Genomic DNA, 18,494 nt, shown 5'->3' with positions numbered 1-18,494 from the left:
TATTACTGCTACAATAGACAGAAAATCCTACCAGACTGAAGAAGCGTGAGAAAACCCATACAGATAAACCCCAAAAGTCAAGGCAGGTCTGTTCTGCGTCTCTTTGAATGACTGCTCAAATTCTCTCTACTACGCATGCGTTTTCCCCCCTGGATAGGGGCCCCCTCCTGCTCACCATCAGTGCTCATGACACCTGTGTGCACCATATTTTTTTCTCTACCATCTTCCAAAATGATATATGCCAGGTGAGATATTATCTATATCTTTTCCCAACTCTTTTCTGCATAACGTTCTATCAGAAATCATGTCAGGAATCAGGGCCATTGTATCTCAATTATCACATCTATCCCTGGGTCACAGAAAGCATTGCACAGGAAACAATCCTTAGTTCCAGGTCAAACTTTATAGAAGCTGAGTGGCTTCTGCTGAGAAATCATTCTGTCATGGCAGGACTCCCTACAGGTACTGAAATTGGGGTAATGAGTTTTCCATATGAATCCTTTGGATTGCATTCCACATCTCTATACCTTGCTGTTTAGAGGTCACTGGCATGGATATGGAGAAAATCTATATATAGAACTTCCTAGGATGCTGCACTGATGTATGTGGAATTTCTATGATTTTTCAACGATGCATCAGCAATACTTAAGTCAGTGAACTGCAAAAACAGCAGACTTTTGTTTTCTTTCCTCCTGAAAATAGCTACTAAACTAGTTAGGGAAATGTGCCCTCATTCACATGAGCCACAAAACAATAATATTATTGTTTATTTTTACAATAAAATCCTTACATTCATGTAAAAAATAACATCAAAGCCTATTTTAACATGATAAACCTCTGATAACACATTGTGGTTTATGCAGAATTCACTACTACAGTATAATACTGAATCCTGTGTATTTATTTTATAATGTTTTGAGAGAAAGTATTTTTCACCATTAGAAACTGAGATTCTCTATGGGATCTTTTCAACTTTGCCCTGCGATTCTGGAACCAGATCTAAAATTGAGAGAAAAAGTACATGTTTAATAATACAGTACCGTAAAAAGAAGCTTTTGGAAAATGAGGCCTAAAGCTATAATACTAATAAAATTCTATCAGGTAAAAATACAAGAAGCTGCATACAAAGAATCAAGAACTTGTCTGTCTGACTGAGACTTGACCATATTAACTCATATAGAAGAGTCTTCCCACCCTAACTCTAAGATGCCAGGAACGAACCCCTTCTATATACAAATAGCATGTTCCATCAGTGAGTTATAACTCACTCATCTCAAATTAAAGTGAATGTTTGCAGCAAGGATGAGAAACAGCATTTCTTCAAGAAAACAAGACAGTTATTGCTATCTAGGACTGGCTTCAGAAGATCAAACCGTGTTTTCAGTGAAGCACAAAGCTTGCAGATAGAATTCTATCCAGACATCTGAGATCCACTGTCAGGAAGTGCTGTCTCCCCATCACCCATTGATGTAGACAGCAACGGGATTCACGCATCTGATTTGGCTTACATGTTGAGTGATCCCAGCCAACTGTGATTTAATCAGCCAACCACGTTGTATTGGCATATAAAATTAATACCTTACGTGCACTAAATTATATAAAGCCAATTAAGTTGAATGCAGACAAAACAAAAATAAGTAATTGAAATTGGCTTAAAGTTATATAATGTGTTTTAAATCAAAATGTTGGATAGCATTCTTAGACAGGTAAGTGTCCATTCTAATTATTGTTGTTATTGCGGCCTTCCAGTAAAGCTTTACTCCTAATGTCTACAAGGACAAGTCCATGCAGTTTAGAAACTTAAAGCAATCTTTGTATATTTACTCAGAAGTAAGTCCCATGCTCTTTACTGAGACTTACTCACCAGTAAATGTAATTTTGTTAGAAAAGACTAACTTTGTGAACCTAAACACCAGATGAAAGTGATGTCCTTTAGACTTCAGTCCTAAACACATTTAAAGGCAAAGATACCTCTGAGTCAAGCTTGACTGCTAGTGACTTCATGAGCTCACATCCCTGTGGTTTTCTTGCTACCTATGTGGTAGCTAGGAGTAAAAAACAACTTGATCAATCAACAGGGAAGCAGACCGACACTGCCTTCTCCTAGGATCTTTCTTTAACCCACCCCCACCCCCACCCCCCAGCTTAGAGCCCTGGGGTCTCCCATCCACATACCAACCAAACCTGACACAACTTAGCCTCTTAGGTCTGCTAGATGCTGCCACCTTCCGTAAAGGCAAATACACTTATTTAGGTATAAATCCCACTCTATTTGCTAGGGGTTCATACACTGCATGAAGCCATAGGGTGGTTTGCTTATTTGTGGCTTAGTGTGTTACATGGAACAAGCCATTGTGGTTTGTTCAGCACATTATGTAATGTTGTATGAATCAGATTCGTCAGAAAAAACGTAGGTTATTCCACCAACTCTGTTTGAATTAAGTTGGATATGGATCCTGCTTCTTAGAGCTTAGCAACAGACATGTTTTCTAATATGTATAGAAAATGCATTTGCTCATTAACTGTGTTTTACCGCAAAAGAAGGTAGAAATGGGGGAAAAAATCACATTGCCCTATTTTTACTTTTGTACAACATTTCAAAGGGAATTAATATTGAGTCAGGGTCAGAATATTGGCAGCTATTATTATTTCCATCCATTATGACCCTTGCGAAGCAGATGTCACATTTGAGATCCCAGTAATACAAGCATACATACACAAACACACACATACACATGTAAAGTTACCTGGATCCGGTCTTCATCTAAATCTAATTTTTGAGCTAGCTCTTCTCTAACATCAATGCCAGGATAAGAGTTCACTCTAAAAACATTTTCCAGTATTTCTATCTAAAAAGAATAGACAGAAACTCTATTATTTACTAGTTTTCACTGCCAACATATATACACTACATATTTCAAATGTTCATGATAGAAGTCAAACCTTCTAATAAAAATCTGGGTAAGATTCTAAAATAGTTCAAGTCAATAGAAATCAATTAATCTATTTTGAGCTCAGGATGCTGATTAGGTATAACATTTGTGGATCTTTTTATCCCGTAAATGTATGATTGTACAAGCTCTTGTGAAACAGGCACTTCTGGATTCTCACTAATCAATGCCCCCTTACTAAACAATGCAGGAAGCAAAACAGCCATTCTTAGCTGCATGAATAGGTTAAATGGGCTAAATCCCTACCTGGTTTTGAGTGAATGCAGTCCTAGGCCTCCTACCTCTGTACCAACTCAGTTCCCTTTTGTAAGAAAATCTTTCATTGACTGCAAAATAGTTTTCACATTTCAAAACTCTTTCTTCCGCCCTTGGGTAGTTGCTTGTATTGTACAAAGGGACTGCATAGGAAATTGAAGAGAGATGCAGGCAGCGGAGACAATCTTCTCCTGAAAAGTCACACATGCAGCATTTTTAACATGGTAGCTAGCAAAATGTTGGTTATAGAGTAGTTTAAGCTCAGAGAGACAGAGTTGAAACATAATGATCTGATTTTCTTTACAGTTTGACTTTTAAACATTTATAATTTAAAGCAAATGAACACAGTAAAAAAGTTAAGAAAAAATTGAAATGAATCTTAGCTTCCATCTTACCAAAATCACTGCATTTATCCACCCATGGCCTGTGAGGTTTTGCAGCTGGAGTGCCATCTTTTTTCCGCTCTAATCCCAAAATGTTTTCAATGGAAAACGAACAAGAGGTGCTTTTCCCTTCCCCGAGGTTGAATTTATGCTGATTATAGGATGCTGTGTTATGCGCATGCAAGGAGCTGCCTGCCATTTTTTTACCACCCCGCACACACCATAATTCAGCTTTTTCTTGCAGGTCCCTTCTTATAGCTTTGGCAGCAAGGGGGTTGGATTTGCTACGTCATTAATTAAAATCTTTTATTAGAAAGTTTTAGCATGTCAATGAAGATTCTCCCACCAAGAGGCAAGAGGAGTTAATTGTTTATTTGTTTCCAAGTAATTAGCAACTAATGGAGGGGGGAGTGTACCAAGAAGGACAAAAAGTGTTATCTCCTGTAACCAGAGTATCAGACTTAACTTTTTCAGAAGCATCAATGCACAAGTATAATACTTCTCTTTTATTTGAAATCATTAATGTATAAAATCAGGGGGTTTTTTGGGGGGAGGGTTGGTTTTGTTTTTATAATAATACTCCTATGGACGTCATTTACCTAAACAAAACAGCATGATAGGAAACCAGTCAAGTAATAACAAATCTCATTTAAGTGCATTTTCTTCCAAAGAAATTTTAAAAATAATCTCTTAATGCTATTAGGGTAATTCTGATGAAAAGGTGTTTGCTTTTTCATATGAATATGTAATGATGAACGTGGTCACCAAAATGACAATAGTCTTCAGCATAAGGCACACTGCAATGGGTTGTCAATGTTGTCAGAATTCAGCAATTGTATTCCAAGTGGTTAGATTATAGAATGAATGAAATACTGTAAAAAAGTAGAAATGTTTCTAGTCTGCCATTTCCATAGCCTAAAACTTACTTTGATGCCATTTTATCAAAAGATGAATCTTTAAATAAATTTTTTTAAAAAGTGTAATGCTGGCATTCTCAGAGGAATCCATCAAATACCTGTATGAAAAATCCCATAAAAATAACAAGCCAGAGACTCTGCAATTTTACAAAAAGCCAAAGCATAACCTGTTTTATTGATGCTTAATGAGATTAAAGATGGCTATTTTCATACTAATCTTCTGCAATATATTGTTATGGCAAATGGAATTTATAAAAAGCCAATTTCACCTGTAGAGATAATGGAATGAGCTGACACATATAGAAAACGCTAAAATAAATTTCACTGATCACATATTTGCTCTGTTTATCCCTGAGTTATTTTATTTTTTCATTCTTTTCCAAACTTTCTTGGAAAATTGAATTATTCCTCTTCTCCTCATTCTCAAAGAAAAATTGTTGGGTTCACTCATCCTGCCTAACTATAATGTAGTCTGATTTGGATTTAGGATGATAGATGGATGCAACCATTATGCTTTACAAGTCATAGTTTATGGTGCAGCATCTAGACTTCCCAAAGTCAATTTGCTCCCTTCCAAGCCGATATGTAACAGTTTCATGACAGTGATCAGGCAGCAAGCTAACTTAGGAGGACAAGGTCAGATTCTGTCCTTCAACAGAGAGCCAAAATTCACAAGGGCTGCAACTTCATGGGCTTCAGCTTCAACAAATTCATGGGGAGACTGCAAGCTGGCTGTATGAGGTCAAGTGACTGTTGTTTCCCCACAATCTTGAGTTTTATGTTTTTTTATTTTACTTACAGTATGTTTGGTTGTTTTTAGATTGTTATATCATTTTAACTGTTGCTATGTTTGTATGCCTCCCAGAGTCACATTTTTGTGAGATGGGTGGCTATATAAATATGCTACATAGATTACATACATACATGCCCTTTCTTCCAAAATCCTGCCTATGGTGAGTGACCTATTCTGGCAAGGATTAGGGTGGCTAACATTTTTGTTATATGTAAACAAATAAAAAACAAACCAAATCAAGGTGTAGCATGTTGTTTATACAACCAGCAATGATTCCAATATTATTTTCGATCTTATGTTTTTAGCATGTCCATGAAAAATAACTATATGAAACATCACAAGCAATTCTGAAATCCATAAGGAGCATTACAGCAGTATGAATCATAGCTGTTGGTTGGCCGTAGGGAGCATCTCAGCCTGAGTTCCTGCAATTAATATTAATAAGAGATAAACGAAAAGTACAAGGATTAGTAACATCCATTTTCCAAGAAGTCCAAAGATGAAACAGCAAGCAGGTGCCACTATCCCAAGAAGAACATGTGTGGAATTCTCCAACATGTGTGAAGTTCATATGAAAAATGTGTGAGCAAGGCCAATAGTACACATGAGAGTAAAGAGAAGTTTGTGTTGATGGGACTATGGGGCAAATTGCCTAAACTCCCACCTTTCCTGGAGATCTGATCAATTGACAGCAGCGGTTTTAATAGCTATTTCTGTTCAGCCTGGGAAGCAATACAGATTCTAATCTGGATATAGTAGGAAACTGCTGTGAAAAGACAAGTAATTGAACCACAGAATGCTGCCAATGATTCAGAACCAAGTGATCCATACATTTCTCATGATGTATTTTTTTTATAAGAAACAATTTCTTCAAGACTGAAATAAGTACAATACTTAGAGAACTACTGAATTGATACCACTAAGGCATTTCAAACTGATTAATAAACATTTATTTATTTAAAAGATTTGTATGGCCACCCATCTTAGAGTACAACTCTGGGTGGCTCACAACAATAAAACTACAGAATCATAAAACAAAAACTAAAAAACCCAGCACCTCAGTCATCCTGTTAGGATGCCCCAACAACTACCCACAGGCTCCCATCACTCTACCCCAGCACCTGGTAAAGAGCCAGTTCTTGATGTCTTTCTGGAAGACTAGAAGCTCGGGAGCCTGCTGGATCACTGGGGGGAAGGTGTTCCACAAGGTAGGGGGCAGCCCTGGAAAGGCATGCTTCCCAGGTCCTCTTAGATGGCAGCATTTCAGGGAAGGGACTAGAGCATGTCTGCCCTATCTGATCAGGTGGGACAGGCAGAAGTTTTCAGGGAGAGGCAGTCCCATAAATAACCTGGTCCCGTTCCATTTAGGGCTTTAAAGGTGATAACCAGCATCTTGAATTGGACCCAGAAGGAAACTGAGAGCCAGTGCAGCTTGCACAACAGGGGTGTAACATGAGTGAAACTGGGAGCACTCAACACTGCATGTGCTACTTCATTCTGGACCAGTTGTAGCTTCTGGGTGGTCTTCAAGGGCAGCCCCATGTAGAGCATATTGCAGTAGTCCAAACAACAAGTGGCCAGGGCATGAGTGACTGTGAGCAGGGCCTCCTGGTCCAGGAAAGGAAGTAATATCAAGAAAGTTTCTATTGGAGGCACAAACCTTAGGTTCTTTTTATATAAATTATACCTATGATATGAGGATGGGGAGATTAACATTCCTGATTTTCAGTTTTATTATTGGTCATATATTTTTACTTTTATTCTCTTATTGAACACATTCAAAACTACCATGGCACAATTATAGCGTTTCTGTGTGACCCCTTTATCTATATAGCAAGGCTTTTTCTTTTTAGTAAAAACTTTGCCCTACTTTCAGCATTAAAGTTGCAAGGCCTATTTGGAAAATGCTGGAATATAAGCACAATTTTTATCTTTATTCACATGATAAACCTATACTCTGAGATAATCCCAATTTCAAAACTGCAAGTAAAGCCTTTTTTTTTTTTGGAACTCAGGGAAAACAGAGGTGAATTTTTTATGCCAACTGAGTGCAGGATGGCAATGTTTCCAATGAAAACATCTTTTGATTTCACAATTTGGTCCAGATGCATCTGTAGTATCTAACACTCTCGATTTACAGTATAATCAAAATAGAAGTGCATTCTCATTTATTCTAAACAACTGTAGCTGTAGGTAAGTCATATTCTTGGTAAAACCACTTTGTTTTAAAGGGCAATCTTCAAATGTATTGTTAGAAATGTTGTGAGAAGCAAAACAAATATTGCAAAAATAAAATGCTTGTGTTCCCTTTTGGTTAGGTCTTTCTAGCAAATAATTACTATATTTTGTTCTAACAATATAGTCAACTACAGCTCTGTAATGCTGCCACCTAGCGTTCATGAGCTCCTATTTCATAGCAAATAATAGTCTTCCTTAATTAATTGGAAAGGACTTAACTGTTACTAGACCAAGAGATGAAAGTTAAGTAATTAAGTAAAATGGTCAAAGTTGATTTAGTTACAGTTTAGTTGATAACTGCATGTCCTGCAAATGGATTACATGGAAGAGAAAAAGGGGAAATAAATTTTCTATAAATCAAGAGTGGAAACTTTCTCTCAACATTCCCCAGAAATCAGCCAGGGATAAAGTTCATTTTTCTTCTCCCCTCACTCTCTTTCTCTGCCAGACCCTGAGAAGTGATACTTTTGCTGGAAGTCTAACCACACTTATAAAGGGGTTTTGAAATAATGTTGAAGGCCACATGATATTCTCCCTCTGAGCCTGCCAATTTTCCATTCTCATGCTTCACTCCCCAGAGCATCTGATAGAAGTTGTGGACTTGGAAAAGGAATGCTTGTTGATCATGAGGGAACTCTGCTGTGAAGGCTCTGCCTGCGGGGAAGGGTCTACTCAAGAAGGAAATTATTCAGTTACAGAAACTGAATCAGGCATATACATTCTCAGTCTTCTTTGAGTTGTTGCTGTATGAATATTTTCTTGCTGTTACAATAAATACAGTTCATGGATATCTAGCAAAGCAGGACTGATATCAAACTAGGCTTCTTGATTGCAATTCTTTTTCTTTTTCAAGCCAAGATGCTCTACTAGCAATGATACATACTAGACAACCCTTGACCCATTGGGTCCTCCTTTCAGAGATATTTCCTTACCTAAACAGAGAAACAGAATGGCTAGAGTCAGGCAAAAAAAGCAGTGGGAGTGAGAGCAACTTCCGACTTCTGCCAGCTTCCCCACTGACTTTACTTGTGGAAAGCTGGCAGGGAGCATCAGAAATCAGTCTTCCTCCTCCTCCTCAGGTGACCTGCGGAACTGTCTGCCACTTTGCTGGGGGGAGGGGGAATAAAGGGAGCTGCAGGCTGCAAGAGGATATCAGGAAGGAGGAAGAGGGCTTACCCGTCAGTTGCCAGCATCCCCCAGCCAGCCTACTTGCCAGCAGGCATGAGTCACTCCCTCATCCTTCCCTCACTGCCCACCATTATTAAGAGATTTCAAATTTCAGCCTCAGTTCCAAAGCAGCCAATTGCTGCTCACCCGTCAGGCCTTGCTGCCAGCTGATTGGGTGCAAGGGCCAGAGGGAGGCAGGAAAAAGGGAAGGGATATGCCCCCCCCCATCTTCCGTTGTACTATGCAATCTATGGGTTTCTGGGAAGTGTAGTCGGAAGGTGTGGCACTGTTGAAGTGGCTATAACTTTGCCAAATTTCAATTCCACAGAGTAATGGGTGTGGATTTTGGCTACATTCTGTAAGTTAGCCTATTGGAGATACCGTGGTTCAAAAATTGTTGCCCTATGATGCACCATTTTCCCCAACTGAAGGTTACAAACAGACAAAAAAGCTTTAGTAGTATATAGATGGGATCAGGGCTTTGCTTTATCCTGAGGCTGGGACAGATAGACAAATCAGAGAAGTCTAAAGTAACTAATGGGGGGTTGAATAGAATCAAACACCTTCCCACTCATATTTCTATGGTCCCACCAGTATTTTAGGAATTTTACTCTGATTTGGAAAAATAACAGAATAATTGCAAAGAGTGGATTTTGTGCTGGCAATGTAATACACCTTACTTTATTTCTTCCCTTTTCTTTACATTATTTTTTTTAAAGAAAGCTTAGACTGTTGCCAGTGTAGCAAAATACCTGGAGCCCAGCTATCTTGGTATATTTAAACAGAGAAAAAGTGAAATACAAGAAAATATAATGACTTAGTAAATATATCTTGGTTAATAATTTATTTTATTAAAGGGCTTATCTTTTGTAAGCTACTTCATACAATACATAATAAGTATTTGATATTGAGGTCATTCTTAGTCTTATGACTTTGGTATATTATAAAACAATATATTCTTAAAGTACTAAATGTATTTTACTTTTTTAAAGAGTAACAATTGCCATTCAGCTATTCTTAATTTGGCTAAATGAGCATCTATCTGAATAAATACAATCTCCTACCCTCTAGTTTCATTTCTAACTCTGAAGCTTGAAGTTTTTGTGAAACCAGTATTTGAATAGTTATACAAAAATAAACAAAGAACTCTGATTCATTTTTTAAACATTTATTTATAAACAGCTAGACTGTACAGTATGTTAAGCTGAACAGCTCAGCTAATGAGCATATACACATATCCCCGTACCCCCTCCCACTATGTACCATTCTCTAAACAAAGTTTATGCTTATCTTATTGCCTGAACTGATGTGTCCATTTGAGGTTTCCAGAAATTTAGGATATATACCCAAGATTTATCATCAGTCACAAGTCCATTTCCATAAACCTAAAATGTCAAACATATCTTTTTCTTGGTTAATTCAGTGATTATGATGGGTGATTTATTCTTGGCTGCTATGTATTTTAATTTTTGTATTATTGCAATTGTTTTTATCTTTAAAATTTTGTTCACCACCCAGTCACGTGGTGAGATGGGCGGCCATACAAATAATGTAAAATAAATAAATATATTTGTCCTCAAGTCCATGCTAATATAAAAGATAGGAAAAATGAGATATGAAGAAGGAAGTAGACACAACAGCTTAAATAGTAACGACAGTAAAAAAAAATTGGTTTTGCTACTGTTGTCATCATTTGTATTTTAAATCATGCAATCCCTCATCCACCACCAAGACCACTGAACAGCTGCCAGCTATTAAGCTATATGTTCTGTCCCTTTCGCACAATCCACTACCAAAAGAATATAAGAGACCCCACTTGCTAGATCAAATACACCGGGACGTTCTTCTGGAACCTTTTAAGGGCAGCAGTTATAGCTAAACCTGGAAAGTGGAGGTTTTCCGGAGTTCCCTTCGTAAGTCCCTGTTGCCTTTAAAAAGAGCCTGAAGTGGAGATTCGTCTTCCGAAAGAAATAAGTTAATATCCAGTTAAGTATTCTCCCCGAGCAGTCTGGAACTGCAATTTGCTCTAAGTGAGTTAGGAAGCACGGGTCTAAGTCATCTTGTGAAGCAGCCCTAAGAGATCCAATTCTCACTACATAATTTTAGTTGATTCAAGGCAACGTGACAACATCAATAAAAATAGGGAGGACCCGCACAGAAGCGGAGACTGGGCTGCAGTGCAGCATGGGGCACATACACGCGTCGGTATATACCCCAGAGAAACCGCCCTCCGACAGGACGAAGCCCCCCACAGGTGACCTCGCCGCCTCGCCCCCTCCTGCCAAACCCCGCGAGGCTGACAGGCGCCCGCCTCTTTTTCGCCAGCGAGAGTGGCTGCCCTTCCAGCCAATAGGAAACCGCGCAGCCTCACCGACTGTTCCTCCGCGTCCGGACGGCCGGCCACGGGGAAGGGTCGGGGCGGGATTTCCTGAGCGGGGTTGGCCTGTCGGGGTGCGCCGAGGAGCGGGGGAAGGCGGGAGCAGGCCCGTCGGCTGGGTGCGGTAGGGGATTGGCGCGGCCTGGGAAGATTCAGCAGCCGACATGCCTGGGATAGACAAGCTGCCTATCGAGGAGGCACTGGAGGACAGTCCTCAGGTGAGGGGGCCGAGCGGCAGCAGGTGGCCGAGGGAGGGTGGCCGACCCCGCTCCTTTCTGCCCTGTTCGACCCCTGGGGAGAGTGGCTTCCTTCACCCCGCCGCGGCTCGGAGGCCGTAAGCAGCCTGTTGCCGACGGGCCCGCTCCCGGGAAAGGCGAGGAGGGCTCATGCCGGCCGGGCGAGGGGAGAAGATGCGTGGCGGACGGTCTTTCCTATGGTTCCCCCGCGGAGAGGTTAGGACTCCCCCTTAAAGCCGGTAGGGCAGGTGCCGGTCCGCAGGACTAGGATGCGTTACGCGATCTCTCGTGTAAAAGTACGGATTCCTTTGAATAAGGTTGGGGAGCAACAGGAGGCAGCCGCGGCTCTTCCCTGCCTGGCTCATGTACGACAGCAGGGTGGTACTGCAGTGCTTCGCTATTACTACTATTCTTACCTCCACCGAAATCAAGGGAGCGCTGTAAAAAGGGCAGCCTGTTTCTGTCGTTGTATTGTGTAATTATTTCAATGGCTGTCTCGGATTCCCCACCACACCCTTCTTCTCCCAAATTCAAGTAGCTTTGAAGTAATAATTTAAGATACAGGATTAATGAATTTGTCTCGTACTGAAACCTGTATTTGCCAACACTGTATGAGTAATTATTTGGAGCTACTATATTTAAATGTCTCTGAGTATTTAAGATTGAATGTATGATGTAATTATGAATTCCTATTTTTTACTGAAATTATCTGAATTTATATAAGCAGCAGTTTAAGAAAAGACAAATTTTGACTTACTCATTCTCCAAGAGAATAGTGAAGATGTATAAAATATTTCTAATGTTTTCAGTTCTTTGTTTCAACATTAAAAGTTGGTACTGTGTCTAGACTGGAGATGGCTGAAGCTGTTCAGCAATATCCTGTTTCCTATGAAATGTTGACTTCATTATTCCATCAGTTGCTGCAAAAAAAAAAGTAGGGAAATCTTTTAAAAACTTTCTGTGATCTAATGTACACTGATATCTGAGCATCACTTTGTATTCTTATGATCTTAGCTACAGCAGTTATATTAATGGGCCAGTTTAATAAAAGATTTGGTAAAATAGCTTTGGTAAAATAGCCTTCACTGTACTGTGGGATTGAGTTCAATTTTAAATATATTGGTATTATGCTCTTTACATCTTTCTTCTATTCATCTTTACAATCCTCCACTTTTGAGAATTCTATCAAACCTATTATATATGAATAAAGGCAGACTGATAATTGTTCTTGAATTGGAATCCACAAAATGTATAATATGGCATTGTTAGTACAAAATATGTTATTTTCATGAATCTTTAACCTTGCTACTTAAGCAAGGTTAAGCAAAACAATTTAAGCAAAACAAATATTCACTGTCTAAATGAAATTTTTAAAAAGTAAAAACTCAACTTGCCAGTATGAAATGACAAATAAGCATGCCAATCTTATTTATATTACAGTGGTTAAATTGTTCATAATACCTCCAGTTGTATTTTTCAAAATGCAACCAGAATAGTCACACTTATCAGAACAACAATGGAATATCTGTTTGGCTTCTACAAATTCCACTTACAAACAGATAGAAATGTTTAGTGTCATAAACAGTACAGTATAGAAGAAGAAAATTATTGTAGCAGTAATAGTAATTGTTGATAAAAGAACTAAATAATTTTAGACAATCTAGAAATATTTTCCAGATTTAGTAAACATAATTGTCAGGATCTGTTTCAAGTTTTTATATGACCACTTAATATATTTATTATATATTTATATCCAGATATATTTAGAGGGGATGTATCACGATGAAACTTGAGAACAATATGGTAAATGTGCATACAACTCCAGATTTTTTTTTTAAACTGCCCATTTAAAAAACTCACTGAAGTCAAAAGTCAACTCACTGTTTACATGTCTCCCTATCAGGGAGGGTCAACAACTGGATCTCTGCAGAGAAGGGGCCTTTCCCTGCTTACCTTTTATTTTGCTTTCTTGGAACCTGAAGGATTCCAGAAAAATATTTAACTTTTGTGTTGTTTATTATTGATAATATAATTGATCTATTATTAATGTTCATCACTTTTAAATTCAGCCATTCAGATTTGAGATAATAAATGTAATAGCTAATACATTTTACCCTTTGCTGCACTTGTTGAAAAGTTTACGGTTAGTAATGTTCTTGCTTTCTTATTAGATCCGGCTCAATGTTTTTGCTTCATTATGTTATGCGAATACTATCAATCTATTTTTGTACAAAAAGTGTAAAGACCATTGTTTTTATTTTACAAGCAAACAAGTATCTTTTGGTTGCTATGCTATAAAGTGTCCTGCCTCCCCTCCTATCAGGGCCAGGTAAAATAGGTTTTAACTCCACGTTGATGCAGTCAGCTTCAGGCCATATCTGCCAAAGTAACCTTGGCAGTGACTCCGTTCTTTGTGTGCCAGGGTCACTGCCTCTGCTATGGCACATTGTACCTATTTCACAGCATTGTCCAAGATTACAGCAGTGCAATTTGAAACTGTTTTTCTTGGTCAAGAGCCCATCCAGTGAAAGATGATTGTTTCTTCAGGAGTTCTGGTTATACTCTTTATTCTGCCAAAGAGACCTGCTGTAGGTACTGCATGTGATTCATGTTCTTGTTTATTCGTTTAGTCGCTTCCGACTCTTCGTGGCTTCATGGACCAGCCCACGCCAGAGCTTCCTGCCGGTCGTCAACACCCCCAGCTCCCCCAGGGACGAGTCCGTCACCTCTAGAATATCATCCATCCACCTTGCCCTTGGTGGGCCCCTCTTCCTTTTGCCCTCCACTCTCCCTAGCATCAGCATCTTCTCCAGGCTGTCCTGTCTTCTCATTATGTGGCCAAAGTATTTCAGTTTTGCCTTTAATATCATTCCCTCAAGTGAGCAGTCTGGCTTGATTTCCTGGAGGATGGACTGGTTTGATCTTCTGGCAGTCCAAGGCGCACTCAGAATTTTCCTCCAACACCACAGTTCCAAAGCATCCATCTTCCTTCTCTCAGCCTTCCTCATGGTCCAGCTCTCACAGCCATATGTTACTACAGGGAACACCATTGCTTTAACTATGCGGACCTTTGTTGTCAGTGTGATGTCTCTGCTCTTAACTATTTTATCGAGATTTGTCATTGCTCTTCTCCCAAGGATTAAGCGTCTTCTGATTTCCTGACTGCAGTCAGCATCTGCAGTAATCTTTGCACCTAGAAATACAAAGTCTTTCACTGCCTCTACATTTTCTCCCTCTATTTGTCAGTTATCAAGCTGGTTGCCATAATCTTGGTTTTTTTGAGGTTTAGCTGCAAGCCAGCTTTTCTACTTTCTTCTTTCACCTTCATCATAAGGCTCCTCAGTTCCTCTTCACTTTCAGCCATCCAAGTGGTATCATCTGCATATCTGAGATTGTTAATGTTTCTTCCAGCGATTTTAACTCCAGCTTTGGATTCCTCAAGCCCAGCATGTCGCATGATGTGTTCTGCGTACCAGTTGAATAGGTAGGGTGAGAGTATACAGCCCTGCCGTACTCCTTTCCCAATCTTAAACCAGTCCGTTGTTCCGTGGTCTGTTCTTACTGTTGCTACTTGGTCGTTATACAAATTCTTCAGGAGGCATACAAGATGACTTGGTATCCCCATACCACTAAGAACTTCCCACAATTTGTTATGGTCCACACAGTCAAAGGCTTTAGAATAGTCGATAAAACAGAAATAGATGTTTTTCTGAAACTCCCTGGCTTTTTCCATTATTCAGCGAATATTGGCAATTTGGTCCCTAGTTCCTCTGCCTTTTCTAAACCCAGCTTGTACGTCTGGCAATTCTTGCTCCATGAATTGCTGAAGTCTACCTTGCAGGATCTTGAGCATTACCTTACTGGCATGTGAAATGAGTGCCACTGTTCGATAGTTTGAACATTCTTTAGTGTTTCCCTTTTTTGGGATGGGAATATAAGTTGATTTTTTCCAGTCTGATGGCCATTCTTGTGTTTTCCAAATTTGCTGGCATATAGCATGCATTACCTTGACAGCATCATTTTGCAAGATTTTGAACAGTTCAGCTGGGATGCCGTCGTCTCCTGCTGCCTTGTTATTAGCAATGCTTCTTAAGGCCCATTCAACCTCACTCTTCAGGATGTCTGGCTCTAGCTCACTGTCCACACCGTCAAAGCTATCCCCAATATTGTTATCCTTGTATACAGGTCTTCTGTATATTCTTGCCACCTTTTCTTGATCTCTTTGTCTTCTGTTAGGTCCTTGCCATCTTTGTTTTTGATCATACCCATTTTTGCCTGGAATTCACCTCCAATGTTTCTAATTTTCTGGAAGAGGTCTCTTGTCCTTCCTATTCTATTGTCTTCTTCCACTTCCACATAATGCTTGTTTAAAAATAATTCCTTATCTCTTCTGGCTAACCTCTGGAATTTTGCACTTAATTGGGCATATCTCCCCCTATCACTGTTGCCTTTTGCTTTCCTTCTTTCTTGGGCTACTTCTAGTGTCTCAGCAGACAGCCATTTTGCCTTCTTGGTTTTCTCTTTCTTTGGGATGTATTTTGTTGCCCCCTCTTGAACAATGTCGCGAACTTCTGTCCATAGTTCTTCCGGGACCCTATCTACTAAGTCCAGACCCTTAAATCTATTCTTCACCTCCACTGTGTATTCCTTAGGAATATTAGTGAGCTCATATCTAGCTGATCTGTGGGTCTTCCCTAATCTCTTTAGTCTGATCCTAAATTGTGCAATAAGAAGTTCGTGATTGGAACTACAGTCAGCTCCAGGTCTTGTTTTTACCGACTGTATAGATGTCCACCACCTTTGGCTGCAAAGGATGTAGTCAATCTGATTTCGGTGTTGTCCATCTGGTGAAGTCCATGTATAAAGCCGTCTCTTAGGTTGTCGGAAGAGAGTGTTTGTTATGCAGAGTGAGTTGTCTTGGCAAAATTCTATCAGCCTATGTCCTGCTTCATTTTGTTCTCCCAGGCCATGCTTACCTGTAGTTCCAGGTGTCATTTGACTGCCCACCTTAGCATTCCAGTCTCCCGTGATGAAAATAACATCTCTTTTAGACATGTTGTCCAGTTGGTGCTGCAGATCTCATAGAACTGCTCTACTTCAGCTTCTTCAGCATCTGTGGTTGGGGCGTATATTTGGATCACTGTGATGTTAGATGGCTTGCCCTGAATTTGAATTGAGATCATTCTTTCGTTTTTTGGATTGTATCCAAGCACTGCTTTAGCCACGTTACTATTAATTATGAAGGCTACTCCATTTCTTCTGTGGTCCTCTTGTCCACAGTAGTAGATCTGGTGGTCATTTGATGTGAAGTGGCCCATTCCAGTCCATTTCAGTTCACTGACGCCCAAAATGTCTATCTTTAATCTTGACATCTCACCAATAACCACATCCAATTTGCCCTGGCTCATAGATCTTACATTCCAGGTTCCAATGGCATGTTGATCCTTAGAACATCGGATTCGCCGTTCACCACCAGCACCGTCGGCCGCTAGCCGTCTTTTCGGCTTTGAGCTAGCTGCGTCATCACATCTGGGGCTAGTTGACCTCATCCTCTGTTCCTCCCCAGTAGCATTTTGACTATCTTCCAACCTGGGGGTCTCATCTTCCAATGGTATACCGACATATCCCTGGTTGTACTGATCCATTGAGTTTTCACGGCAAGAATACTGAGGTGGGTTGCCATTACCTTCCCCAGGGATCACATTCAGTCTGACCCTCTGTCATGACCTTCCCGTCTTGGGTGGCCCTTCATGGTTTAGCTCATGGCATCATTGAGGTGCTCAAGCTCCAGCACCACGACAAGGGAATGATCCTTTGCTGAAGATGTGATTCATAGTCAAATCCTAATCTGATTCAGCAGGAGAAATTGCTCCACATTTATGTTCTATATCTCTGAACAACTCCTCAGCATCCGTATAAACAGAAAAACACATGAGAAGGGCACAGGATAGGATTTGCAACAGAATACTCCAGTATGGAGTGCTTCCACTTAAGATACCAGCCAGCTAGCCATGCCCTTTTCTGGAATATTCTGTACCATCTGCTCCTCCACTCTTTTTTTCTTCTTCTGCTCCCCACCACTTAGATCTGTAGCAGTCTTTGATCATTGAACATACTTGTTCTCATTGAGTACATTGTTTAATTATCTCCTTCCCTTAAATGTTTTCCTGAAAAATGCCTTTTTTATACTTTGGCAAATCTTGGGGTTTTTCCCAAGCCCATTGATACTTATTAATGCGTATGGATGGTGCCATTTTGGTTACACAAGGAACAGAATGAGTTTTCAATTAGAAAAAAGAATTCAAGAAGTTGATTATTTCAAACATTTCTTAACTAGTCCTAAAATTAAAAGCAAAGATTCAGATTTAAAAATATCCTTTAAATTTAGTTGCCTGTATAGATGGAAATGTAGGGCTTTCAGATTTAGGCTGCAAACTTAGAGTTGTCTGTATCTCTTTGATGCCATCTAGTGGTTGGGTGGATTTTTGCATCCCTGTTCTGGTGCTTTTAAGGAAATGGAAATTTTTTTCATTCTGTAAACATAATTATTTTAAAATTGCACTAAAACTAGCTAAACGCCATGTATATAATTAGTCCAGTCTTTCATAATTTCCATAATTGGGAGAACTGTAGTCCCTGGAAATTCCAGCCAACATTATTCAGCAAAGCTCCGTGTTACGTTGTCCATATGTCCTCTGCTTCAGCATTTGGTGTCCTAGAGTAGCCAACCGCAATAAAATATTTCATAAGAAAGGTCTGCTGGAGATAGGCATTTATTTTGTCTGTCTCTGGAAACGTAAACTGTCTTTGAAGAGACACTTTAGTTTTGCTGTATCATATAGCCATTGAGGAGCCGATTCTTTGTAAGTTTGTTTAAGCTAAAAAAAATAGCTATGGTTTCACAATATGTGTATTCATTCACAAAATATTCTGAGTATCTTGAGTTAATATCCGATTGGTTTACTAGAATTTGAAAGGAAAAGTTCTTGTCTATTCACTCTGTCCATACAAGTGTAAACTCTATAAACTGTTGTTGGATTCCTGGGAGGATTCCATCCATAAAAGGGCAGTGCTCTTATCCTATGAGTGTTCAGTTTCTACATGAGTTAGTGAGGGCAGTTTGAAAAGCCAACAGTAATGGTATCTTAGTTGGGATTATAAAGCTTAACTTGAGTTA

At 39.5% G+C, this 18,494-nt stretch overlaps 2 protein-coding genes across 3 annotated transcripts in view; one reads left to right on the top strand and one right to left on the bottom strand.

Annotated features, from left to right (window-relative positions):
- Nucleotides 1-900: 900 nt before the first annotated feature.
- On the bottom strand, nt 901-3,791 carry HESX1 (HESX homeobox 1). Its single transcript, XM_063291763.1, has 4 exons — nt 3,602-3,791; nt 3,198-3,397; nt 2,748-2,849; nt 901-999 (listed from the first exon to the last, which is right to left on the bottom strand). Exons 1-4 carry the CDS (start codon nt 3,786-3,788, stop codon nt 901-903), a joined length of 588 nt encoding a protein of 195 aa, XP_063147833.1. The 5' UTR covers nt 3,789-3,791.
- Nucleotides 3,792-11,149: 7,358 nt separating this feature from the next.
- APPL1 (adaptor protein, phosphotyrosine interacting with PH domain and leucine zipper 1) overlaps nt 11,150-18,494 on the top strand; it is a 42,843-nt gene continuing 35,498 nt past the window's right edge. For both annotated transcript variants that reach the window (XM_063291762.1, XM_063291761.1), the window contains exon 1: nt 11,150-11,299. In XM_063291762.1, coding sequence (XP_063147832.1) covers nt 11,246-11,299 — 54 coding nt within the window. In that variant the 5' untranslated portion in view covers nt 11,150-11,245. The remainder of the gene's footprint in view (nt 11,300-18,494) is intronic.

This window comes from Candoia aspera, chromosome 2, assembly GCF_035149785.1.
Source record: "Candoia aspera isolate rCanAsp1 chromosome 2, rCanAsp1.hap2, whole genome shotgun sequence".
Taxonomy (NCBI): Eukaryota; Metazoa; Chordata; class Lepidosauria; order Squamata; family Boidae; genus Candoia; species Candoia aspera.
The sequence above is the reverse complement of the archived record's forward strand: the minus strand, read 5'-3'. Positions and strand labels throughout refer to the sequence as shown.

Coding starts and splice junctions, on each gene's coding strand:
- HESX1 (XM_063291763.1), bottom strand. CDS start 3,788: ATGGCAGGCAGCTCCTTGCATGCGCATAACACAGCATCCTATAATCAG. Junction 3,398..3,601: donor GGATAAATGCAGTGATTTTG/GTAAGATGGAAG, acceptor GTGACTTTTCAG/GAGAAGATTGTCTCCGCTGC. Junction 1,000..2,747: donor TAGATGAAGACCGGATCCAG/GTAACTTTACAT, acceptor TCTCAATTTTAG/ATCTGGTTCCAGAATCGCAG.